The following is a 26806-nucleotide window of genomic DNA, read 5'->3' on the forward strand; positions in this document are numbered from 1 at the left end:
CCAGGAGTGGACTCCCTTTGCTCAGAAAAAAATACAGCCTCGTTCACGCTGTATCTGGTCATTCTGTGCTGGTGGAGACACTAGCTGCTGCTTGGACAACCGTGGGACAGTTGATTACAAGTGAACACTAGAGGGCAGTCTTTTCCCAGTGCAGGTACGACAGGAGCGGTTGTGGGTTTCCACAGGGGGCCGGGAAAGTTCCCTAAGTCAATGAGAGGACTTTTTTTTTTTTTTTTTTAAACAGTACTCCAATAGAAATTTTATTTCCAAAGAATATCTTCATATTGATGGCTGACTGGCTTGCCAGAATGCTTCTCCTGTAAATGAATGTTCCCCGTTCCTTCTCTTCTGCATTTTAAATAAACATATGTACACAAAGACAGTTTCAGACATACAGAAACATACATGCTTCTGGCGTAACTAAACACCCTCATTCCATGCTGGCATCTACGAGAGGGCGGTCTTGAATGGTGCTTGCTAAGCATCAATGCCCGCATAATGTTATCATGGAAAAGTGCAAAGCATTCATGCAAGGTCGTAAAGTACACTACTGTTTCTGTGACTTACCAGGAACATACTGCTTAGTCGACTGAAAAATAAAGCACAGTCCTTTCGGGGTGATACAGTTATTTCTCAGGAAATATATATATTTTTTAAATCACATATTCTATGATAATGGTCCCCTTGTCCCTCCTCCTTGAAGAGCAAAATCTTTCATTTTATAGTTAAACGACAACAACTCAATGATAGGGTTATAAGGAAGCTTCTGAATTCCTGCAGCGGAAGCAAAATTCTGCAGACCTTGCCCGCACAGATAGTGTCAAAGGGTACTCTGCAATGAGTTTATCTTGCTCTCCTCACAAGATGTGTCTCTTGTGTTACATCACTCACACGATTCCTGCTGGACTCAGGGAATTCCTGAGCTATTAAAATTTTGCCTTCAAGGATTTTGGGTGCTAACCATTTATTAATGATGATACCAGACTCCTTAAAATAACGCCTTATTAAGAAAAGAAATAGTAGGCACTTTTTTTTTTCATTTTGGGTCGCACCCAGCGATGCTCAGGGGTTACTCCTGGCTCTGTACTCAGAAATTCCTCCTGGCGGTGCTGGGAGGCCATATGGGATGCTGGGAAGCAAACCCGGGTTGGCTGTGTGTGTGTGTGCAAGGCAAACGCCCTACCAGCTGTGCTACTGCTCCAGCCTCTGCAGGCACTTTTTAAAAACTGTTTCTGTATTTTCAATGTTGAAGAAATAATGTAAGATTGACAACTCCAAAATCAGTTCTGGGAGTGGCAGAAGCAACTGGTATGGTGTTATGGAGCAGATATCACTTAAGACAACAGACTAATTTTTTTTTAAATGTCAAGTTTAAGAGCTTCTTGAACACCCTTGCAAATAGGGCTGTTTCCTGGATTGAAATTTATAAGTCCCTCCTCTTAGAATGGGGTAAATAGCAGGCAGCAGGAAGAATGTTCCAGAAACCCCAAGAGAAGGAGGCAGCGGGTCTGTGTTTTGGCGGTCTGCTCTGACTGTTCCCTGGGCTCCAGCCCAGGCACTGACAGCCCGCCTTTCCTTCTGAGTCTATAAAATAGGTGACAGCATTGCCCGTAAGAGCTAGAACTAAGGATTGGAAGCCAGAACAGAAAAAAAATGGGCATTTGAAGGAAATGCTCAGGTCAGCTCTGAAGGCAGGGCTCTGGCTTGCACCAGGGTGACAGGGGCTAGAAAGATCTGGGCTAGATCAGATGTGAGTTCCAGGGTGCAGCCTCTTCGCCCCACTTGCCATATGCTGTACTTGGCTGAGTGCATAGACGAACTGGTCAAACCCAGAGACAGAGCCAGTGTTCAAGAAAACAGAAAGTTGCCTTTCAATACCACACTTCCCTGGGTCAGCAGGTACTCAAGCTGGCTGTTCCTATCTCCCCCCCTATCCCCAGCTCCCACTCACTCACTCATTCATTCAATCAATCAGTGTTTCAGATTTGGAGATGGAAGCCCAGCGTCCCGTTGTTCAGATGGCCTGTTAAGTTCCCCTGACTCAGAGGAGACCTGGCTTCAGCACTTCTCTCAGTCAGTACCTCGCATTCAGACAAAGCACCCCCATCATCACATATCGGGTGCCCTTGCCTCTCCTACATTCCCTGAGACTTCCACAGCCTCAAGGGAAGAGTCATTTTTATTACACTGGGTTACTCCCACTCTCCCCCAAACAATCTTACGGAGAAATCTGCGATTAGGTAGCCAAGAGGGAGGTTAAAAAGTGTCAAGCCTTTGAGACAAGGTGACTCAGGGGGGTTAGGTTCACAAACAAGAGATTAATAGAGAGTCTCCCTGTTCCTTGTCCAAGTAGGAGCTCTGAGGTAACCGCCTTGGGCCCACACCCTCAGGCCCACACCCTCAGCTGACCCCTGAGGGGCCATTTCCTCCCATCCCAACCCTGCAGCTTCTCTCAGGTACCCACCCTCATGATGGCCGGCTACAAATGAGGGGAGGATTTCAGAGAAAAGAGAGGGGTATGCTATGCAAGGGGGTACAGTTTATCTCTCAGGCAGACAAGAAAATTGAGTCAGGTTCCGCAAAGCAAAATTCTCTCCCCCAGAACTCCTCCCTAGGAGTTCCCAATCCATTCCTCGAGGCCACACCTGGGAGCTTCCCCACAGTCTCCGACCTCCCACCTGTCTTACCTGAAGAGTTTTGACTTTGCCCACGATGTTGTCCTGTGACATTGCTTGAACTGTCTGCTCACTTTCGGCTCCCCCATCAGGGATAAAAATACTGTCATGGGAAAATGCCCGGGTTCCCATAGAATAGTTGAAGGACCTGGAATGCAAACCACATGCTTCATTTCACTAGGATGACAAGACTTCTTTCAGCAGTTCAGTTCCTCGCACTTTCTGCAGGGAGGGGGTGGGGGTGGGGGGGTCTCCATCCACACCCCTGGTCTGTGTCCTATTCTTCTGGGGGTCAGCTAAGGAGCTCAGGGAGCTGGACAGGGTCCTGCAGGCACCGGGGAGGGTGTCACCAAGTCAACCTTTCCGAGCCACTCACAGACACTGCTGGTGTGGAGGGCCCAGACCGGAAGGCCCATAGGAGGAGCTGCCCCTAACGCCCGTTTCCTGCCATTTTGCTCCCATTTCACCCCCTAAGTCCAGTCAGCCACACCTTCTGCATACCGTGAAGACCCAGATGGCTCATAACATATTTGCCTCTAGTGAAAAGTAGCATAGTCGAGACACTACACATGGTTTGGGGACCAAGAGAAGAAGGAGACTCATGTTAGGCAGTGCTGACGGGATTTCAGCCCACTGAGGGCCTTTCGGGAGGCAGGTGCTCAGCAAGGAACAGTCTCCATGGATAAGGTGAATCCCAGGACTGGGGGATCTTATCTTGATTTGACCTGATTGGAGTGGGGGTGTGGCCCACCAAGGCAGACTAAGGGGCTTACTCCTAGCTTGGTGCTCTGGGAACATTTCCAGGGGGACTCAGGGGACCATATGGGGTGCCAAGGATCAAAACCAGTCAGCCACTTGGAAAACAAACTTTTTTTTTTTTGCTTTTTGGGTCACACCCGGTGATGCACAGGGGTTACTCCTGGCTCATGCACTCAGGAATTTTTCCTGACAGTACTCGGGGGACCATATGGGATGCTGGGAATTGAACATGTGTCGGCCGCGTGTAAGGCAAACGCCCTACCCACTGTGCTATCATTCCAGTCCCTGGAAAACAAACTCTTTAACTCCTTCCTTTATTTCTGAGTCTCTGGGTCATGGCAAAGCCTGGCAAGCTACCCGTGATGTATTCAATATGCCTAACACAGTAACAACAAGTCTCATGATAGAGATGTTACTGGGCCCGCTCGAGCAAATCGATGAACAATGGGAGGACCGTGACTGTGGATCATGGCCATTGATGAGATTATATGGTGCCAGGGGCAGTTTGTGGATGTGACTGCCAAGCTACTGGTAAACTTGGGAGATGGGGGGAGGAGCCCCATTCCCACTCTGAGTAGGCTTGGAGATTTCAGTCACTCTTGGTATTTGTTGTTGTTGTTCAATATAAAAAATAAATTTTTAGGGGCCCGAGAGATAGTATAGCCAGTCAGTGCATTCTTGCACAGATTTGATCACTGGCACCACCCATGGTCCCCTGAGCCCTTCCAGGTGATCCCTGAGTACAGAGTTAGGAGTAAACCCTGAGTGCTGTGAGGTGTAGCCAAGAAAAAAAAACCAACTGTTTTTTCAAGTTAATAAAAAAGTAAATGAATAAAGTCTTGTGGTGAGGGCTTGTCCTTCCAGGACCAGACTCAAGATCTGACAGAGTGAGGGAGAGGCAGGCAAAGGCAAGAGCAGAAGCCAGTGATGCCTGTGTCAGTCTTGGGCACTCTCTCACCACTGGAAGGAACAGCCCTGAGGGCTGCTCTGGGGGCTGAACAGCATCCCATATACGCAGGAGGCACGTTTCCAGGCCAGCCGCACACCCACAACCTCGGGGACAGTTCCACTCGGGGACAGTTCCCAGAAAGTGCAGGAGAAGAAGAGGGGACTTTGAGGGAGAAACTGCAGGAAGTGCTTCTGAAGTGAATTACAGAAAGGGTGGCAGACAGGGTCCAACCACGACTAGACAGGTTGGGAAGACTGATTGCCCAATGATATCATCCAATTCGCCTAATTATAGTCGGTAGCATAGTTAAACACACACACACACACACACACACACACACACACACACACACCACCACCACCACCACCACCACCACTATCATCATCACCATAAAAACCCCATGATGGGAATCTGTGTCTAAGAGGGGAGCTCCTATTCGTGAGCTCAGAAATCATCCCTGCCACCCCCAATCCCCCAAATAGTGATGCAAATACTGTGCCAGAGAGCTTTCCTTTCATGATCTCATCACCAACATCCTGTTCCCGAAGAAACTCCAGGGGTCAATCACCTTTCCTAAGGTGACCCCAACAGCAGCCTGGAGTGATAGATTCAGCCCCCCTGGAGAGGATCCCACTCCAGAAACACACGTGTTTTAAATGGCAGAAGGTCTTGGAAGATTCCTTCCCCGGAGGGACAGTGGGTGCAAATGGGGGTGTCTGTGGGAGGGGGAGACAGGATGCGGTGCCATATGGGCCGGGACACTGCACACACTGACGAGCTAGAATACTGAGCGAGATCCAGTACCGCAGCCACCCACTCTACGAAAGCTGTGGCATTTCTCCGAGAAACAGGAAGGGAAATGAAAACATAATTCTCCCTCTGTTCTCAGGGCTTCCATGACCTATCTTACAAAAGAAAACTAAGGAGCTATGGGTTAAATTCATTCATAGTCATGAAACCAGCCTGGAGAGAGAGGAAAGGGGTTAGGCACTTGCCTTGCATCCTGCAGACCCCAGTTAGAATCCCAGCACCACATATGGTACCCGCCCCCCAGGCACCCCCGGAGTCACTCCTGAACACACAGCCAGGAATAGCTCCTGAACACACAGCCAGGAAGAGCTCCTCTGCATTGCTAGGTGTGGCCCCTAAACTGCAAACGAAATAAAGAGTTATAGAACCAAACTTAATTAAATAGTGTTGAAATATCTTTCTCAGGGGCCTGACGGTGACTGGGATGGGAGAAAGCAGAGGCTAGCTTCATTTCTCAAGTATTTTAACACATTTATGTCCAATTTCAATTTAGATGTCTGAGACAATGTTGCAGAGCAGCACAGCTCTGTGTGTGTGTGTGTGTGTGTGTGTGTGTGTGTGTGTGTGCACCTTTCATCCAGTGAGACTGAATACTGCCCCACCTTCAAAGTCAAACTTGCCAAGATCATGAGGGCTATCTCCCTGCCTTCATTATTTTCCCCAGGAAGGCTAAACACTGGCACTTTTCTGTTCTTTTTTGCTTCAAATAGTCCTTGTTGTCAACCGAGATTTAATTACCATTCTCCCCATCTAGATGATCATATCAAAAACTTGAGAAAAGAAATAGTCACACTAGCAATAGTAGGAGTAATAATTAATATAGTGTAAATTAATGGTGGCTAAATTTTATTAAGCACTTGCTATGTACCTTGTATATGTAGCTAACCTATTTAATATACTATCTAAATTCTTTTACTATATAATATTTAAATCTTATGTGGTAGGTACCATTTTGAAGGCTATTTTATTTACTTATTGAGGGCTTGAGGCCATATATTGGAGTATTTTATTGATTATACTTTACTATCTAAATCCTTTTGCTATATAATCTTTAAATCTTATGCAGTAGGCATATTATATTTACATTTTATTTTATTACTTTTTATTTATTTTATTATTAATTTATTTTATTATTTATTTTATTACTATTTTATTTACATAGTACATTGTATGGCTCAAAACCCTAGCTCAGTAACTACTTCTGGCTCTCTGCTTAGGTGTCATTCTTGTGGTGCTCAGGGGTCGAACTAGGGTCAGCTACAAGCAAAGCAAGTGTCTTTTTTATTAGTGAAACACCATGAGGTACAGTTGTAGATTTACAATTTTTTTGTGCTTGGGTTTCGATTATACAATGATCAAATACCCATCCCTCCACCAGTGCCCATTTTCCACCACCATGGATAATATCCCTCCCACCCCCATCCCCCCCATCCCACCCTGCCTCTGTGGCAGGGCAATCCCTTTTGTTCTCTCTCTCCTTTTGGGTGTTGTGGTCTGCAAAAGAGGCATTGAGTGGCAAACATGTTCAGTCCATAGTCTACTTTCAACATGCATCTCCCCTCCTGGGAGGATCCTCCAAACACACTTTATTTGGTGCTCCCTTCTCTATCTGAGCTGCCCTTTCCCCTAGAATGCCTGGCTGGCCTCTAAGCTATGAAGTAATCCTCCTGGTGCTGATCTCAGCTATTCTTGGGTATTCACCTCATATTTTGTTACTTTATATCCCCCAGATGAATGCAATCTTTCTATGTCTATCCCTCTCTTTCTGACTCATTTCGCTTAGCATGATACTTTCCATGTTGAACCACTTGTATGTAAATTTTATGACTTCATCTTTTCTAACAGCTACCTAGTACTCCATTGTGTAGATGTATCAAAGTTTCTTTAACCAGTCATCTGTTCTTGGGCATTCAGGTTTCTTCCAGTTTCTGGCTATTGTAAAGAGTGCTGCAATGAACAAACAAGTGCAGATGTCATTTCGACTACACATTTTTGCCTCTCTGGGATGTATTCCCAGGAGTGGTATTGCTGGGTCAAATGGGAGCTCAATTTCTAATTTTTTGAGAATCGTCCATACTGTTTTCCAGAAGGGCTGAACCAGTCGACATTCCCACCAACAGTGAAGGAGTGTCCCTTTCTCGCCACATCCACGCCAGCATCGGTTGCAAAGCAAGTGTCTTAACTCTGGCTCCCAACTCTATTTTACACATGAAGAACTTGGGCTTAGATATAGTGAATGGTTCGTCATCAATGAAATAACTGAATATGTGTCAACCTATTTATGGTTTCTGTTTCACTCACTTGCTTTTTGTTTTGTTTTGTTTTTGGGTCACAACTGGTGATGCACAGGGGTTACTCCTGGCTCTGCACTCAGGAATCACTTCTGGTGGTGCTTGGGGGACCATATGGGATGCTGGGAATCGAACCCAGGTTGGCTGTGTGTAAGGCAAATGCCCAACCCGCTGTGCTATCACTCCAGCCCCCTCACTTGCTTTAACTGGGTTTTACTGCTAGTGTTTTCAGCCACCCCTGGCAGTGGTGGGGCTGACTCCTGGCTCTGCACCCAGGCCATGGTCAGGGAACCATGTGCAGTGCTGGGGTTCAACCCAGGTCTGCTGTGGGAAAGCACCTTAATCCCTGTGCTATCTTTCCACACCCATTTTTTTTTGCCTTTGGGGTCACACCTGGAGATGCACAGGGGTTACTCCTGGCTCTGCACTCAGGAATTACCCCTGGCAGTGTTCAGGGGACCATATGGGGTGCTGGGATTCGAACCCGGGTTGGCCACATGCAAGGCAAATGCCCTACCCACTGTGCTATCACTCCAGCTCCTTTTATTTATTTATTTTTGGCTTTTAGAGTCATACCCAGTGGTCCTCAGGGGTTCCTCCTGGTTTGTACTCAGGAATTACTCCTGGTTGTGCTTGGGGGACCATACGGGATGCCAGGGAATCGAACCTGGGTCGGTCGTATGCAAGGCTGTGTGCAGACGCCCTACCCTCTGTACTATCTCTCTGGCACACACCCATATTTTCATTTTATATTATTTATTTCTGTGCATTACTTTGGCCACATCTGGCGGTTACTATTCCAGCCTTTGAGCTTGTGGGGCCATAGGTGGTGTTGGGGATCAAGCCAGGATTGGCAGCATGTGCAGCAAATGCTGTAACCCCTGTACTACCTTTCCAGAACCTCTGTCCTATTTTATTTTTATTTTTATTATTTTTTAATTTTTTTGCTTTTTGGGTCACACCCAGTGATGCACAGGGGTTACTCCTGGTTCATGCACTCAGAAATTACTCCTGGCGGTGCTCGGGGGCCCATATGGGATGCTGGGAATCGAACCTGGGTCGACAGCGTGCAAGGCAAACACCCTACGCATTGTGCTATCGCTCCAGCCCTGCTTTGTCCTACTTTAAAGCTCTGAGTTTAACAGTGGAGGAGAATGACAGATACCTGGCTCACTACTTACACACTCTCTTTTTGGGAAAAAAACAAAAACAAAAAACAAACCCAAAACCAGAACTGAAGCGAGAGTACAGCAGAGGAAGGCCCTTGCCTTGCATGGGGCTGACCTGGTTGGATCCCTGAGTGCAGAGCCAGAAGTAAGCCCTGAGCACAGCAGGGAGTGACCCCAGGCCCAAATCAGTTTATACAATCTGAATGAACATCAACTCTTTAGCACTGTGTGTGACTTAAAACCTTTGCTGACCAGCGCTAGTTCTGGACAATTCCACAGGGTAGATTGATTTCCTTCTCTCCAAGGGGGAAGCTGTGGGCCAATAAGTGAATAAAACAAACAAACAAACAAACAAAACAACCCACCCAAACCAAAACCTGGTGGCTCAAGTTCCAGAGTTGGAGTCAGGGCTAAAGCTGAAACTGAAGAGGCGACCTGTGGAGGTATCAGCTTGAAAATCAGTTCTGAGTTCTCCGTGATGTCACTGTCCTTGACTAGTGGACACTAGTTACACCCACTGGTCACCATTGTGCATTGCTGGGGCTCGAACTCAAGGCCTTGCACACATTAGGCAAGTGCTCTCCCCTTGAGCTCTCTCCCCAGACCCTCCATCCTGACTTTGCTGCGGTATTGTTAGTGGCAGAGGTTCACATTCCAAACAACTCATCAGAGATTTTGAATCAGCCCCTAGGGAGCCGCTCTTGATCTTTCTGTGGTTGTCTTTCTAATGACACAGCTGGAAGAACAGCTTGAGGCTACTCTTCTGGTTAAATATCACTTCTAATAACATTTATCTGACTCTAGCACTGCACTCTCTCTTCCTTCCCACAGACCTTGGGCTACAGAGCGAGCCTGCTGCATTGCCATGCCACGGTCCCTGCAGACTAAACACAAATAAAGTCACAAGGACCAGCAATTCCCACAAAACTCCATCCTTCCTATCGAACCATTTCCTTCATCCCTCAGGCTGTGCTACACGATTCTCTAAATGTAGTATGGTAGCACTGTCCTCCCATTGTTCATCGATTTGCTGGAGCGGGCCCAGTAACGTCTCCATTGTGAGACTTGCTGTTACTGTGTTTGGCATATCGAATATGCTACAGGGAGCTTGCCAGGCTTTGCCATGCGGGCGAGATACTCTTTTGGTAGTTTGCCGGGCTCTCCGAGTGGGGCAGAGGAATTAAACTCAGGTCTCAGCCAAGTCGGCCTTGTGCAAGGCAAACACCCTACCCGCCATGCTATTGCTTCAGCCTTTTTGCTTTTGAAGTTTGGGGGACCAGAGATGACTCCTGGAGGAGCTCGAGGGGCTACTTTTGGTGCCAGGGCTCAAACCAGGTCATTCACAGGCAAGACAAGAGCCTTACCTTGCCAGCCCTTACATTCACACTGGGTTGTTATTTTATTTTATTTATTTATTTTTCACTGTTTTTGTTTGGGCCACACCAGGCAGATTATTAACCCAGGGATTATTCCTGGTGATGCTTGGGATGCTGAGGACCGAACCTGGGTTGGCCACGTGCAAGGTAAACACCTTACCCTCTGTACTATCTCTCGGGCCCCACATTCACACTGTTGAACAACCATCCCCCAGTTCATCTCCTGAACTCTTTCGTCTTCCCAGTTTGAAACTATAGAGCCATTCAATATAATTCCCACTCCTCTCCCCACAGCCGGCAGCCAGGCATCCTTCGCTCTCCATGACCTCAGATAAATGGAATCAATAGACAATAGTGGGGCTGGAGCAACAGCACAGCGGGTAGGGCTTTTGCCTTGCATGCAGCCAACCCGGGTTCAATTCCCATCATCCCATATGTTTCCCCAAGCACCGTCAGGAGTAATTACTGAGTGCATGAGCCAGGAGTAACCCCGATGCATTGCCAGGTGTGACCCAAAAAGCAAAAAAAAAAAAAAAAAGGAAAATAGCACATTAATCTCAGATAAATATGCTATTGTCCTTTCGCATCTGATTATTTTAATTAGCATCATGTCCATCCTCACTGTAGCATCTGTCATTTTTTCATTCCATCTTGAGGATTTCATTTCATTGTATGTACATTATATTTATCCATTTGTCTGTTGGCAAACACCTGAGTGTTTCTGCCTTTTGATTGCTGTGAATAATGCTCCTGTGTACATCAGTGCATTAGTCACAATTTTTAGAAATGAACAGGGCCAGGGACCAGAGTGATAGTACAGCTTATAGGGCGCTTGCCTTGTATGCGGTTGACCTGGAACTCCATACAGTCTCCAAGCACTGCCAGGAGAGATCCCTCAGTGCTGAGCCAGAAGTAAGTGCTGAAAACTGCTGGGAATGGTCCAAAAACAAAAACACACACTCACAAAATAAAATAATAGGGCCAGAAAAAGGCAGTTCAGTGGTGAAGGCACTTGCCTGGCATGCAGCTTAACCCAGCATCATGACATGGTCCCTGGAACATTGCCAGAAGTGAACCCTGAGTATAGAGCTGGGAGCAGCCCCATGAGCAGCACCATATGTGGCTCCAGTATCTCCAAATAAATACATACATTTAAAATAAACACATGTAGCATATTCCTCAGAAGCTTTGTATAGACAGGCTGGAACAGCACGGAAGTGTGCCGTAAGTCCTTGAAGACTTGCTATCATTTCCAAATTCTCAACCCAATTTCAACTATAACAAAAAGTAGAAGAAGAAAAGTGCAGGTTGGTGGTAGGAAGAGGAAGGAAGTCAGGAGAGCTGGAAGAAGAGTTGGAGAGAATTCCCTGTTTGTCTAAAATCATGAGAAATTCTGAAGGGTGATACTCGGATAGCTGTTCTTGCTATCTGATTCGCAGAGCAACAGTCCCTGGGTGCGGGGCCCTGCTTCTTCCCAGGCCAGGAGATGTAAACACCATAAATAGGATGCAGAACCGGAAAGCAGATGCTTCGAACAAGTCCCAGCACTTCTTTTTCTTTCTCTTTTTATTTATTTATTTTTATAATCTGTGGGATTTTTATAATCTGAGGATTTCACTTCATTGTATGTACATTATATTTATCCATTTGTTTGTTGGCAAACACCTGAGTGTTTCTGCCTTTTGATTGCTTTGAATAAGCTTTGAACCCAGAGCTTCACACAGGAAAGCCAATAAGTGCTTTGCCATTATGCCATGTTACCAGCCCCTTAGGCTGCAGCATGTCTTGTTTTATTAGCGCCAAGGTCCACTTGGTTTTACCTACATCTTATTACCGTGAAGCCCTTTGACATAAGCCATAATGGGTTTGGAAGATCCAGGAGGATGCTCCTGCTTCTCCCCACCCCGTTCTCTTTCTTCCCGGCGCTGGCTGGCCTGGCAGTCATAATTCTCCTCAGCAGCTCTCCGAGGCTACTTAAGAGTAAACGATATCATTCTCTTGGGCCCACTTTCACAGCACTTAGACATAAACACGGGGCTGCTTTAAAAGACCGTTTCCTTGCTTAACGTTCTGAAAGATTCCGAAAACTCAGCTGAGTCCTGAACGGCTATGCCACTGTTACTGGAAATGTATGGATTTGTTGTGCTAAAGACTATTTAAAAAAAAAAACAACCAATCAACTAAAACCCACATCTGCTTAGAAACTTTTTTTTCTGGGTCTGGAGAGATGATACTGGGGTGAAATCCTGGCATGCACTCACACCCTGGAAGCCACGAGTATTGCAGGGCACATCCCTTGAAGCCCTTAGGCAGTGGGTGAGGCACTGCTTGGGAAGTCTGAAAATACAGAAACTTTTCCTTGTATATTTTCACAAGGGTTTTTTTTTCTTTTTGGGTCACACCCGGCGATGTACAGGGGTTACTCCTGGCTCTGCACTCAGGAATTACCTCTGGCGGTGCTCAGGGGACCATACGGGATGCTGGGAATCGAACCCGGGTCGGCCACGTGTAAGGCAAATGCCTTACCCGCTGTGCTATCACTCCAGCCCCCTTTTCACAAGTTTTTAAATGTTTATCCCAACCACCAGGAGACAAATGACCAAACCTGTCTCCTTAGCTGCAAAGGCCGGTGACAGTTAGACCTCCCTTACAGAACTTCTGTCTGTTTGTTTGTTGGGGCGGGGAGGGGGCTGCATATCCAGTGATGCTTCTGTGTTACTCCTGGCTCTGGACTCCAAAATGACTCCTGGGTGAGTTTGGGGGGCCACATGGGAAGCCAAGGATCGAAGGACTGACACCAGGGGTGGAGATTAAGGCACTTGCCTTGCATGGAGTCGACCCGGGTTGGATCCCCAGCATCACATAGGGTCCCTCAGCACCACTCGGAGTGACCTCTGGGTGCAGAGTCGGGAATAGCCTCTAGCATGCCAGGTGTGGCCCCAAAACAAACAAAACAAAGTTGACACCATTTCAGGCAAATGAGCATGCTCTAACTGTATCAGGGAGCACTTTTGATTTCTTGGGCATCTAGAGGGTAAGTTGTTGGATGATGCTCCATCACTACAACTGGGGCAGGCAACGAAAGCTCAGCAGACCTGCCTGAACACAGCAGATATGGGTGATATATGCCCATTAGAAATAGTGGGGGTAGGGGCTTGGAGTGATAGCACAGTGGGTAGGGCGTTTGCCTTGTATGCGGATGACCCGGGTTTAATTCCCAGCATCCCATATGGTCCCCTGAGCACCGCCAGGGGTAATTCCTGAGTGCAGAGCCAGGAGTAACCCCTGTGCATCGCTGGTATGACCCCAAAAGAAAAAATAAAAAGAAATAGTGGGGATAGCTCTCAAAGCAACTGAAGGGCCGATGAGTGTATAATTGTCCTTCTGGCCTGCTTTAACCTCTAGCCTGTTGTAATTTGGTTGCCATCTGTAAATGATTTTCAGCCCAAGCACTCTCCAATTCTGCTTCCTCTCAGACCCTACATTAATCTAAATACAGTTAATTTGCCAGCTCGGAAACCACTAGTGATTCCTTTCTGCCAAACTCCTACTCAGAAGAAGCTGCGATGGTGGTTTTTAGGGGAAGGTTTTCCACAATACAACCCTAAACTACGGTGGCTTCATGAAGCGGAGCTAGTACACTGTGCAAGTTAACACCTGGACTCAAGCCAGTGCATCTTCTTAGAAACCTATACCTATGCCACCAACCAGGACAAATGACCAAACCTGGCTCCTTAGCTGCAAATGGGAATGCCATCAGGACCTCCCTTACAGAGCTGTTTGTTGGCAGGGGGAGGGGGAGCATACCCACCCATGCTTAGGTGTTACTCCTGGCTCTGCACTCCAGAATTACTCTGGGGGTGTTGGGAGGGGGGCATATGGGATGCCAAGGATTGAATCCAGGTCCACAGCATGCAAAGCAAGTGATCTACCTGCTGTACTATTTCTCCCCCATCCATGCACACCCATGCGTTAGTATGACACTTATACAAATGTTATCCAAGTATCACATACATTATCAAATGTATCCCTTGATCCATTAGTCCAGTGAAAGCCCTCAGAGATAAAGACGATTGGCCAGACTGAATCATGTGCTCCTGCAGCAGAATGGGAAGGGGAGGGTCTGACTCTTTTGGGCTGCAGTGGCTAGAAGTGGAGGCTCGGAACTTTTGGGTCTCTGCTAGAGAAAGCTAGCACTGTATCACACTGTGGGTATGGCTGGCAAAGCGGATTCTCTGAAAGGAAATTTGGTTGCTCTGGAGATGGAAAATGGGATGCTGACAGTGAGACTATCAAACAATATCCACCTACTCTGCTTCAGGGTCTGTGTCTTGATTCTTCTCAACCTAGCCCACCTGGACGGACGTTTATACAGCTCTCTGGTGTTCTGGTCTCTTCCCCGGGAAGCTGCCTCTCTTCCTGCCAGGGCAGTGGGGTGTGCAGGGGTGTGCGGCTGCCTGAGAACCACAAATACCAAGCCCCTGCCACCAGGAGGCCTGGGCCCAGCTCCAGTGCCCAGGGAGGGGTCAGAAGATATGTCACAGGCAGGTGGCCTAGAGCTCAGGCATGAACTGAGCGAGAAGTTAGAGAGAAAGAGAATCCAACTGGGTGACGTGGTGCGGTCACACTTCTCGGTCCTCACCCACTCTACAGTTTGTGCTAAGGGGGAAGTGAAGAAGGGCCTTCCCTTTCCAATCTGTTCATTTGGAACTGGGGTCTGCAGCAGCATCTGGTGCGAAGGACACAATGACGAAAGAGAGAAATGGGGCTACAGAGACAGAACAAGTGTTAAGGAGCGGACCTTGCATGCAGCTCACCTGGGCTCAATCCCAGGCACCACCAGGAGTGATCCCTGAGCACAGAACCAGGAGTAAACCCTGAGCACTGCTGGGTGCAGCTGATGTCCTCTCCATATAAAGGAAGAGAGAAAAGGGAGGGAAAGATGGCTGGGAGGATATGGTTCACAGGAAGTTGTCATTTACCAAACATGACTTGAGAGAAATGATCCCCTTTCTGTCACCTGCCTTTGACTCTTGCAAGGCTGGCACCAACCTTGAGGGGTCTTGAGGGGACCAGCCTGAATATAACAGCCTATCTGTTGATAAGTTTACCCTTTGAGGATGAAAAGGAAAAAGAAGGGGTTTCGAAGAGATCATATGGAGGATAAGATCCTTGCCATATGTACAGCCTGTTTCAACCCCCAGCACAGCACCTCATATGGTCCCCTGAGCATTGCCAGGAGTGACCCCCTATCATAAAAAGGAAGAAAGAAAGAGAGAAAGAAAGAAAGAAAGAGAAAAATAGAGAAAGAAAGAGAGAGAAAGAGAAAAAAGGAAAGAAGGAAGAAAGGGAGAAAGAAGGAAGGAAGAAAGAGAAAGAAGGGAAAGAAAGAAAGAAAAAAGAAAGAAAGGAAGGAGGGAAGGAAGGAAGGAAGGAAAGAAGGAAGGGAGGGAGGGAGGGAGAAGGAAGGAAGACAGACAGACAGAAAGAAAGAAAGAAAGAAGGAAGGAAGGAAGGAAAGAAAGAAAGAAAGAAAGAAAGAAAGAAAGAAAGCAAGCAAGCAAGCAAGCAAGCAAGCAAGCAAGCAAGCAAGCAAGCATCAGACAGGCTCCTGAGAATGTGACTGAAATGCTTCCTTCAAGAGTCCTAGATCCTCAGGCACATTTTCCTGCCGCTGGAGACAAGGTGACAGCTGAAATCATTCTACCTGATACATCCAGCCACAGCTGTAAGTAATGGGCACCTTCTAGGCCACAGTGACAGCACCTAATGCTGGAGGAAGAGCTGCTGAAGGAAATTCTTCCCATTCACAAAAGGAGACGGCTTTCTGCAGCTGCATGGTTAACACACGTCTCGGACCAGCCCTCCTACTCCTTCCCCTTTGTCTTCTTTTTTGGACAAGCATCATGTAATTTGGGACCATAGATATTGGGTAATTACCATAGCAATGATTAGGGATTCACTTCAGGAATAAGGAAATATAATTATAGTCCCAATGCAGCTTGTTTCCATGACAACAGGGGCAATTGCAATTGATCAGCAGTTTTCTTCCTAAACAGATCCGGGTGTCTCACTGAAATGAGAAGCTAAAGTGCAATTAGCAATCCTCATCAAACAAACGGGAGTTGCTGGAAGAGACTGGAGTCAGATTATAGTTTATGTGGCATTCTGGAGGCTCATCTGGCATATATGAAAATACATGGTGGAGTATTGAATTACCTAATAATTACTGTCTCAACCCCCAGCACAGCACCTCATAAGGTCCCCTGATACAGAAATATAGAAATAAGATGCATCTTTGGAAATCCAAGGGAGAAGAGTAAAGTTTTGTATCTTCAAAACTGGAAATCAAAGGTTTATTTACTCCAGCCCCTGCCAGCTCATCTTGTGTCTTTATCATACAGGATAAACAGGCCTCTAACCTGTCTCGAAGCTCGGTAGGGACTCCCCTGGCTTCTAGCCATCCTGTCCATTCCTGAGTTGCTCTACCTGCTGACAGACTTTTTCATAAATTTCTCTCGCTATCGTCTCAATCAATTTAGTGATGATCTGTGCTCTGGAAAGACCAAACTGTTATCAGCAGTCTCGTTATCTCTGTGATAATACTACCCTGCATTTGGGCTGATTTCACCCGGGCACCTAGGATGGGAGCAGGCGTCCTCTCCCCTGCACCAGACAAACCCCAGCAGCTGCAAACCTCCAGAACCCAATCACTGCTACCCTCACGGCCCATATGCACAGGCTTGTCCTGGCTGCACCAACCCCCCCACCCCCAGGAGAATAAATCCGCTGAAAAACCCAGGCATGTGGAACCAGTGACTGCAAACGCCAGGCCTCAAGGGGTCGGGATTGGCCATCCCTTCCCATCTCCTGCCCTTCCAGGGTCCCACAGGGTCCTCTGTGCTTGGGCATCACCCATGGTGGTGCTTGGGAGACCATATATGGATCCGATTCCAGTATGATGCGATGTCAAAGGTCTCTATGGTAACCAGGGAGCCTGAACTTCACTGGCATTTCACAGGTGACATGCCTCATCACGTCGACTGTGTGATTACCCTTTTCTACCAGTCAGAAGACAGTTATTCCTCTTGACAGGAGGATATCAAACTGCAGAGTAAGTGAGATGATTACTGATTCATTGACTTGCACAATGGGACAAATCCAAAGGGCCAAAAGAGGAGTATTTATCCATTGAATGAACAATGATTTAATGCCCTCTAAGTGTCCGATGCAGTTTTGGCAGCTGGAAATACACAGACACACAAGCCACAACGCGACTGGTGGGAAGTCTCTGCTCATCAGTCTAAACCGTTTGTACCATTGCTCCAGGCTGTGCCCATCCTTTGCAGCCAAGTCATGACTTCCTCATCCTGAACCCTGTCCTGAAGGTTCAGTCCCAGAGTCAGCTCACCCTCCCCAGAGCCCTTCTCACCTTCCCCGTGCTCATCACTAGCACTAACTACAAAGTGTGACACTGGGAAAGATGCAACAAGTGCTGGGAGTTAGGTAGAAGCTACAAATAGGACAAGTAGACAGCAGAGCCTCAGCCAGGCGATGCCCAAGCCTGGTGACTCAGCACCGCAGAACGTGGGTCATGTGATGAGCTCTGAGAAGCAGCAGCCTCCTCCTTGGGAGCCAGAAGAGTGGGTGCAGTAACTCAGCAGTAGAGTGCTTGCCTTGTATGTATAAGGTTCTGGGTTCAAACCCCAGCAATGCAACACACACACACACACACACACACACACACACACACACACACAAAATGCACTTACTACTTGAATAGTGGCTCAGCCTCTTACCAGCAAATTACTGTCTAGTCTTAGTTTGTTCTCTCTCTTTTTCTCTCTCTCATTTTGGAGTCACATCTCATGGTGCTGAGCAAACCAGACATGACTCCTGACTCTATGCTCAGGGATAACTCCTGAGGGGGTGCTCAGGGGACCATATGGGATGCCAGGGAGTGAACCCAGCTCAGCTGCATGCAAAGCAAGAACCTTACCCACTGTACTATGGCTCTGGCTCTGGCTCTGGCTCTGGCTCTCTCTCTCTCTCTCTCTCTCTCTCTCTCTCCTTTTTAAAAATGGGTCTAAAGTGCTCATCTCTGAGAGTTATAGTACATCTTGCATAAACTCACTATGAAAAACACTTTGTGTAAAGTTCCATAACTGGTCATTTTAAGACAAGCCCTTGGATGATCTCTGAAAAATAAGTTTTCTAAAGAAAGTTGGCAATGTCTCAATATTACATCTCCCTTCTTGGAACTATGCAGGACACATTAGTAAAAGTTCAGAAAATACCCATGAGTAAAGATCCTATATAATTTGTTTTGGCTTGGAATTCACCAAACCTAATTGCCAAAGACAATTCTCTTCCATAATAAACTGTAACATTTGCACACTTTGGGAAAAGCACTATTAGCTGCGTTTAACTCTTAAAGAAGGTCATATGAAATGGTTAAAAAGCTGATTGTGGTTTCCTGTTTTGCTTTTCCCACAGTCTGGTATCATTTGCAGGAAGCTGCATTGGAGACACATGGGAATCTAGCCTAGGGAAGGCGCAGGATGCTTTCAAAGTCTAAAAGAAATGCAACATTTCAGGCAGAAGGAACAGATCAATAGTGAGCTATTTCGGGTCACGAAGACATTTCTAGAATTACAGACAGAGTCTTGGAGTTAGACAGCATTAAATTCGGCTGTAAATTCCCACCAGTGCAGAAATCCTCACCCCCAAACTCCTGACCTCTGCTGGCACACACCCAGCCTCCCCAGCGTGGAGCACTCTAGTAATCAGAACATGCCCCCACACCGGCTGGAATCTGCCTCCTCGAGCATCCCCCCCCACCCCATGATGCTAACGGAACTCCGAGTTTTGTTTTCTGGGAAGAGCTTTCCATCCTGCAGGCAACACCAGCATATTTTGGTGACTCAGAACACAAGGTAAAAGAGTAAGTTTATTAACTGAGCCAGGAACTGCAAGGAAGAGTTGCTGAAAACAACTTTCTTCCCCCTCCTGAGAATCAAGAGAAAACCAACGACTTTGCTCCACTGTAAAGACACGGATGCAATATTACGTGGTGGGTGGAATGATTCTGCAGGCATCAATTTCCATAAAGAAAAGAGGAAATCCACATTCTAAACGGCATATAATTATCTCACACATTTTACTTAAAAGACAAAACATTTAGAAAGAGGTTTTGGGGTTTCACGTTGTGTGGTGCAGCCAGGGACTCACCCACGGCTGCACGGATGCAAGGCATGTGCTCGGCCACAGAGTTGTTGCAGCCCCGTGGAGATGTCTCCTAAGTGGTGTTCAGGGGCCTGGGAACCGCTTCCTAGAATACTCAGCCCACTGCTCCAGTTGCTTTAACTAGGTTCTGCTGGGCCCAGTGCTGGGCTCGAAGAGGCGGTGTGCTGGGAGCTCTGCAGCACTGAGGATGGAGTACGAGGGGCCCAGCACAGGGGCGGCAGAGGCCCCCCACCCCTGAGACATCTACCCAGCCTGGCAAGAGACATTTTGATTATTTATTTTGTTTTGTTGTTTTTTGGACCACTATGTTGTTCAAGGCCGAGTCCTGGCCCTGTACTCAAGACTCACTCTGGGTGGGAGTCAGAGGGATCATATGAAAGTGTCCGGGGTTGAATCCAGGTTTGGGGCATGCAAGGCATGTGCCCTACCCATTGCACTATCTTTCTGGCCCTTACTATTGTGTTTTAAAAAGAACTTCCAAAGTTCAATTCCTGGCACTATTGTGAGATCGTGAAAGAGCCTTCCATGTGTCATGACAGGCTACACTTCAGCAAAACAAGCAATAGGCCTAACTTTTTGTTTACCCTCCAAAAAATTACCTGAAACTGCCATTGGCTGAAGCTGGAAATCCCCTAGATGACAGTAGCCAGTCCTACGATAAGTAGGATATCTCTGGGCACAGCAGGTGGGTATGACCAATTAGCTCACAGACTTGTGATTGCTTTGTTGCAATTCTTGGGAAAACCACCAACTTTGCTTATATAACCATACGCCATATAATGGTCCCTGGAATGAGAGTTGGGGTTCTTGTCAAGACTCCACTGTGTAGGGTGAGGCTTGGACCCCAGCTCGAGCTAGCAATAAAGGTTCCTTTGCTTTTGCATTCTCACTTGTGGAACTGGTCTCTTTGTGAGCATGAAACCCAGAACCCGGGTATAACACTATATGCTCCCCTGGGCATAGCCAAGGGTGGTCTTGGTGGCCCCCAGCACCAAGTGGTGGCAGAAGCAGTCCTAAACTGGGCCTTAACAGCTGGGCAGAATATCGCCAGTAGTGGCCACTGAGTTCCCTGTCCCCTGCTCTACTCAGCATGGCTTGGGAGATCTCCACCCCACAAAATGTATGTTCTTCTTCTTTTTTTTTTCCTTTTGGGTCACACTCGGTGATGCACAGGGGTTACTCCTGGATCTGCACTCAGAGATTACTCCTGGCAGTGCTCAGGGGACCATATGGGATGCTGGGAGTCGAACCTGAGTTGGCCGCGTGCAAGGCAAATGCCCTACCCTCTGTACTATTGCTCCATCTACTACTACTACTACTACTACTACTACTACTACTACTACTACTACTACTAATGCTTCATTCCTAAAAATGCTAACTATCAACCTGAACCTTCAGCAAGTCATAAACTTTTTGCAGGGGAGGAGGAGTCCTGGGAAAAAAGTGCAGCTCTGTGCAAAAATCAATAAAGCCAAGTGCAATAAAATAAGGCCTGCCTGTGCGGGAAGGACGAGCTGGGCTGGCACGGAATGGTGCTTCCTGAGGAGTGTCCCGGCCAGACCTCACTGTGTGTGCCACCATGACTTGGACACACTGCAGTGTCTGTGGGGCACTCAGTTATGCCAAGGCAAAGAAGCTGATGCCTCTCTTTTACAAGGGGTGAAACAGCAGTCAACTCAGGCCAGAGTCACCCCAGATGCCACCCAGAACTAGCCTGACGTTCTGGCCATCCAGTGACTACAGAACTAGCTGTGCATGCTTCCTGCGGAACCCTGTTTTCTTCAGCTCACTCCCACTGGTTTGGTTATGAAAGACAAAGGAAAACAGACACACACCAGCCTAGGAAGACTGTCAGCATGAGTGAGGGCTGAGCCATGCGTGGGGTGTGGGGGAGACGGCGAATTCTCTCACTTGGGTCCCACTTGACTGACAACTCCCCCTCCTGCCCCACTGATGCTTCTGTCCCTGAGGCACACCACGGCTCTGAGCACCCTCCTTTTCACAAAGGCCAGGTCACAGGCTGCCGTGCCCTGCCTTCCCGGGCAGCGCTTTCGAAGGGCTTCAGGGAGGCAGAATGATGGTCTGGCCCCAGTGTGGGGAGAGAGAGAGACAGACAAGCAAATCCCAGGGAAGGGATGGGCTCTGGGGTGGAGCTGGGCACCGGGCAGTAAGGACACTCAACAGGCGCACGCAGCAGGAGACAAGGCAGGGGCTGCTTCTGTGGGTGCATTGAACCATCTTTGCCTGCCAGCAGGGCTGAGAGAGAGGAGTGAGAAAGGGAGGGGTAAGGAAGAGATGGAGGGAGAGAGGGAGAGAGGGAGGCAGAGAGAAAGGAAGAAGATAGAGAGGGGGAGAGAGGTAGAAAGGGAGAGGAAGAGAGAAAGAGAGAGGGAGGAGGGGAAGTAGAGGGAGAGAGGGAGGGAGAGAAAAGGAGGAAAGAAAGGGAAAGAGAGAGACAGAGGAGAGAGACAGAGAAGAGAGAGAGAAAGAGAGAAAGAGAGAGAGAGCGAGCACACAAAGGGTAGAGGAGGTTCAGAGCTCTGCAGACGGTGAGGATGAACCCGATGACTGTCCTGTCTGTTGCCAAGCAACAGCACACAGACCCCCCACCCCTACACCCATCTCCAGGCAGACTTGCTGGCCAGAGAGGGGCTGCCGTCTACCCAGCAGCCACAGGAGCTGCCTCGCCCTCCTGGCAAGTAAGTCCAGATTCTGATGCCTCTGCCCATCCTTCTTTCCCTTTTGCCCACCCAGAGTCCACCCACTCCCCCAAGTCTCTCTCCTTCCCTAAGACGCCAGGGATGAAGCACACCAAAGCCTTCTTCCCTGCATCCCTTGGGGTTGGGGGGGGGCGGAGAGGGAGGGTGTTACCTTAGATTGTCGTCCAGAGTCTCGTCATCTGAGGAGACGGTCCCATTGCTGACACATGGGGGGCGGCGACTCCTCCCTGCAGACACCTCCCGGGTCGAGGTCCCGTCCTTCTTTCTCCTTTTGCTAAACAACTTCTTGAAAGGCTGGAACTTGCCGCCCTTCTTCTTGTCTGTGAGTAGGAGAGAAACACACACTGTAGTAGCTCAGGTGAGCTGCACCTGGGAGGGTCACTGCAGCTCAGCTGCTCGGGCGCAGGGCAAAGGGCGGCCATCGGGAAGGAGCGGCCAGGCCCTGTGCCTGGAACGCCAGGCCCGGCCCCTCCAAGCACGCTCAGGTGGAGACGAGCCAAGGGCACCGCGGGAACCTCCTGGGGATGGAGACAGCTTCTGAGCGTCACGGGGACAGCAGCCCCTGTGGCCGCAACTTTCTTTAGCAAAGCAGATGGCACATGCCCTTCTCCATAGAGGAAGTGGGCAAAACAAGGAAGTCAGACAGGTCAAGTCTGGATGGGGGGAGAGAGAGAGAGAGAGAGAGAGAGAGAGAGAGAGAGAGAGAGAGAGAGAGAGAGTGTACAGGGATAAACCTTGCATGCAGCTAACTCCGGTTCAATTCCTGGAACCACATGGTCCCTCAGCAGCTGCAAATGGTCCCACCAAAAAGTGTAGCTCAAAGCTGCCGTCAAGTTTATATGCGAAACACTGTAGCACTGTAGCGTTGTTCATCGATTTGCTCCAGTGGGCACCAGTAGTGTCTCCATTGTGAGACTTGTTGTTACTGCCTTTGACATATTGAATACGCTACAGGGAGCTTGCCAGGCTCTGCCGGGTGGGCGGGATACTCTCGGTAGCTTGCTGGGCTCTCTGAGAGGGGCGGAAGAATCGAACCCAGGTTAGCTGCATGCAAGGCAATCGCCCTACCCGCTGTGCTATTGCTCCAGCAAAACACATGGCATATAATATATAATGTATTATATGTGGGCTGGAGCAAGCTACCGAGAGTATCCCGCCCACACGACAGAGCCTGGAAAGCTTCCCGTGGTATATTATTCAATATGTCAAAGACAGTAACAACAAGTCTTACAATGGAGATGTTACTGGTGCCCGTTCGAGCAAATTGATGAACGACGGGAGGACAGTGCTACAGTATTACATGTAATACATACATATACATACTCTTGCCTTTGAAAATCACCATTTCAGCTCTTATTAGCCGGTAACAGCTAACTCTTGGCATAAGTTTAGACCCTAATTCCCTCCACTCCTATATATTTTCACTTCTTTTGTCTCCTTTTATTTATTTATTTATTTATCTATTTAGGTTTTGTGTCACATCCAGCCTCACTCAGGGATCACTCCTGGTGGGCTGCGGGGACCACATGGGATGCTGCAGATTGAACCTGGGTCAGCCTTGTGCAAGGCAAACACCCTACTCACTGTCTTATCTCTCTGACCCTCCTATCTCCTCTTAAAATCTATTATGAAGAGCCACAAAGGAATTGCTACAAACTCTTTTTGTTTATTCCCTCATCAAGTCAGGCCTAGGCTCACAGCCAGCATTTCTTGCCCATATTTTAGCTAAATTCCACGCTGCTCTGCTCCTTGAGATCCGAGTACTTCAACACCACTCCACTCCCACCTGGGGAAAATAAAGAGCGAATGTCCCAGAACCGTCTTCTTATAAATGAGCTCTCCTTTTTCTTGCTTTTGGTTTTGGGGCCACTCCTGGCTGTGCTCAGGGCCCACGTGGTGCCGGGAACCAAGTCTGGGGCGTGTGCTTGGCCCATGAGCTACGTTGCCAGTGTATTTTCCTTTCCTTTTTCTTTCTGGTTTTTGGGGTGCACCAAGGATCCTGGCGGACAAAATGTGGTGCCTTACCCCCTGCCCAGGCCCACCACTTTCCCTCTCTTAAAAAAGCGTAAGGAACTACTTATCTGGTTCTCAGAAGACCCCTTTAAGTCATTTAACCCTTCCTATATACACTGCTGTAAAAACTTTACAAGTATCAGTTCAGTGAATTCTCACAAAGGTCCTATGAGACAGATATCACAGGCATCCCCTCTTTACAGAGAAGAAACCCAAGGAACGAAGGGATGAAACAGCTCACATGTCTTTGAGGCTGGAGATGGGAGCCTGCAGGGGACAGGGAGGATGAAAGCTCACGCCAGGAAGGGAGACCTGTCTGTCTACAAAGTTCTCTGTGAGCATCAGAGCCTGCCGAGCTCAGAGGTACAGAGTGATCTAGGCCCAGGAGAGACGCTACGGACCATGTTCAAACCAGCTGGTGCATTCCCTGCAGTGACCATCAGTTCTGGCCTCACTGAGAGTTAAGAAAATTTAATGTGCACAAGAAATGGTATAAGCCACTTCAACCTAAGGATCAGAGTAAGACAAGGGAACAAGCTGACAGATGAACTGACAACCACACAAAGGCAACAGTCTGATCCTTATTGTATTAGTGGCTCATCTTTGAACTTCAGAGGTCCCTGGAACAACACTGCACTGTGTCATATTGAAGAGGAAAAGGAATCTGTGACATTTTGGTGCCTTTCCACAGGAGGTTCTGTTCAGGGCACTCGTCCCCAAAACAGTCACACCACCTTCATCATGTTATTTGTAAGGGGGCATGAGATACAATTGCAATAGATCATTTCATAATAAAAACAGGGCTGGGGATGTAGCTCAGCTGTAGAGAACAACATGTTTTGAATGGATGGGGCGGGGGTCCACCCTGGCACACACATGTGCAAACGCATAGTTAAAAAAAACAAGTGGAGGTTTGATTTCAGAACGGTTTGATGTTTTCAGTACTTATTCAGGAGAGATTACAGGCTGAAGATTTCTATGACACCTATTTTTCGTTCTCATGAGTGAAATTCATAATTAATCATTAAAATATTTACAATCAGTAGTTTGTAAATACCATCAGAGAACATTAGGCACATGGTTAAAAGAACGGATCTTACAGCTGGAGAAGTAGTCTAGGAGGTAAGGAGCTTGCCTTGCATGTGGTGGACTCTGGTTCAATCTCCAATACCACACGGTCCCCTGTCCCTACCTACCCGCAAACATCACTGGGGTTTGTTGTGGAGAGTCCCAAACACTGCCAAGTATGGCCCACACAACCCCTGGCACCACAGGGCCTAAGCATCACCACAATCACCAGCCTTGTGGCCAAACATTGCCAGAAGGTTTCCCAAACTTCCTGAGCATCATCTGGGAGACACTCCCCCGGGCCCCCTCCCCCCACACACTAAAGAATTGACCTTTTATTAAATGAGTCAACTGAAGTAAATTCTTTGATTTTGAGCCAGGGCACATCTGGTGGTGCTCACAGGTTACACCTAGCTCAATATTTGGGGGTTATTCTTGGTGGTGTTCTGGGGACCATGTAGTGCCAGGGATAGAACCGAGCCTCCTGTATGCAGAGTATGTAACTTGAGACCAGTGAATTATCTCTCAGCCCAATTAAAACTTTTGTTTCTGGGCCACACTGGTGGTACCCAAAGCTTACTCCTGGCTCTGCATTCAGGGACACTTCTTTTATTGTTCAGGGGACCCACTGTGGTGCCAGGAATCGAACTGGAGTCAGCCATGTGCAAAAAAAGTGGCTTAACCCCCCGCTCTATCTCTTGAACTCGTGTTGGATAACTTTGGTTTGTGCTTTCTCCTCTGCCACAAGGAGCTTAGGTTTACTGGGTTATACCCATCACAATGGAAGCACTCCCATTTCCTTGGTATTCATCTTTAACTTCTCCTTTGTGTTCTGCTTCTCCTGTCTGTTAATCACTCACTTCCCCTAAGCAGTACCTGTGACTTGTAAAGTTAAATTCTTCAGAAATCTTGGATTTGTATTTGTAAGTGAAATATTGCTTTTCTCTTTCCCTTATGTCCTTTGCATATTTTATCTTAGAGCAATGTCCTTTTTGTATAGACACAGGAAGACAGTTAATGCTATGCTTTTGTAACTTGGGAGTTAATTGACTCCAAATAATATTTACTCCTGGGCATCTGTCTTATTTACTAGACTTAGCCTTAGTTGCTCTTAGTTCCTAGCACCCCCCAAAAGCAGGGTCTTGACTGGATGGACCCAGGGCAAGCTGTAAGCTACCCTGGCATTGAAACAGGACAGGCCAAGTGCCATAAAGCTTATAATAAGCTAAGAGCATGGTCGTGGACAAATTCTGTCATGACCCAAAGAGAAGTGACTGGACAAGGACCCTGCTAGGGTTAGGAAGAACTATCTGGTCTGAGGACTAAGGTCTGGGATCTATAGAGAGATGTTCCCAGGAGAGCCACCCTATAAGCATAATATATCTCTTTCTGCGTTCATACAAAATGACTAGAAAGACTATTAAGAAGTAAGTAAATATAAGATGATTGTTTCTAGACTAAGGAAAGGAGAAGTATGTCCTCAGATGAAATTCTGCTCTCAAATGGATCTCCTAGCAGGAGGAGATCTTTGATCTTTGTTTTATCTTAGAAGAGCTTCCCCCACTGGACCTCCCACCCGCTAGGAAGGGCTTTCATATGTCGATTGTTCTAGCTTACCTAGATGCAGTGGCTACTCCCAAGCTTGGAGGCTGGGTTCTAGATGAGGGCTGTGAGACTGGGTGCTGGGACAGGAACTTGGGGACAGGAGGAGATGGGAATGAGGGGCAGTG

At 47.7% G+C, this 26806-nt stretch overlaps 1 protein-coding gene across 1 annotated transcript in view; it reads right to left on the minus strand.

The window, feature by feature from the left end:
- Positions 1–26806, minus strand: part of CRACD (capping protein inhibiting regulator of actin dynamics) — a 229967-nt gene that overhangs the window by 31847 nt on the left and 171314 nt on the right. The window contains 3 exon segments of the mRNA XM_056111190.1: positions 568–609; positions 2688–2823; positions 22147–22315. Coding sequence (XP_055967165.1) covers positions 568–609; positions 2688–2823; positions 22147–22315 — 347 coding nt within the window.

This window comes from Sorex fumeus, unplaced genomic scaffold (assembly GCF_029834395.1).
Source record: "Sorex fumeus unplaced genomic scaffold, SorFum_2.1 ptg000013l, whole genome shotgun sequence".
Lineage (NCBI taxonomy): Eukaryota > Metazoa > Chordata > Mammalia > Eulipotyphla > Soricidae > Sorex > Sorex fumeus.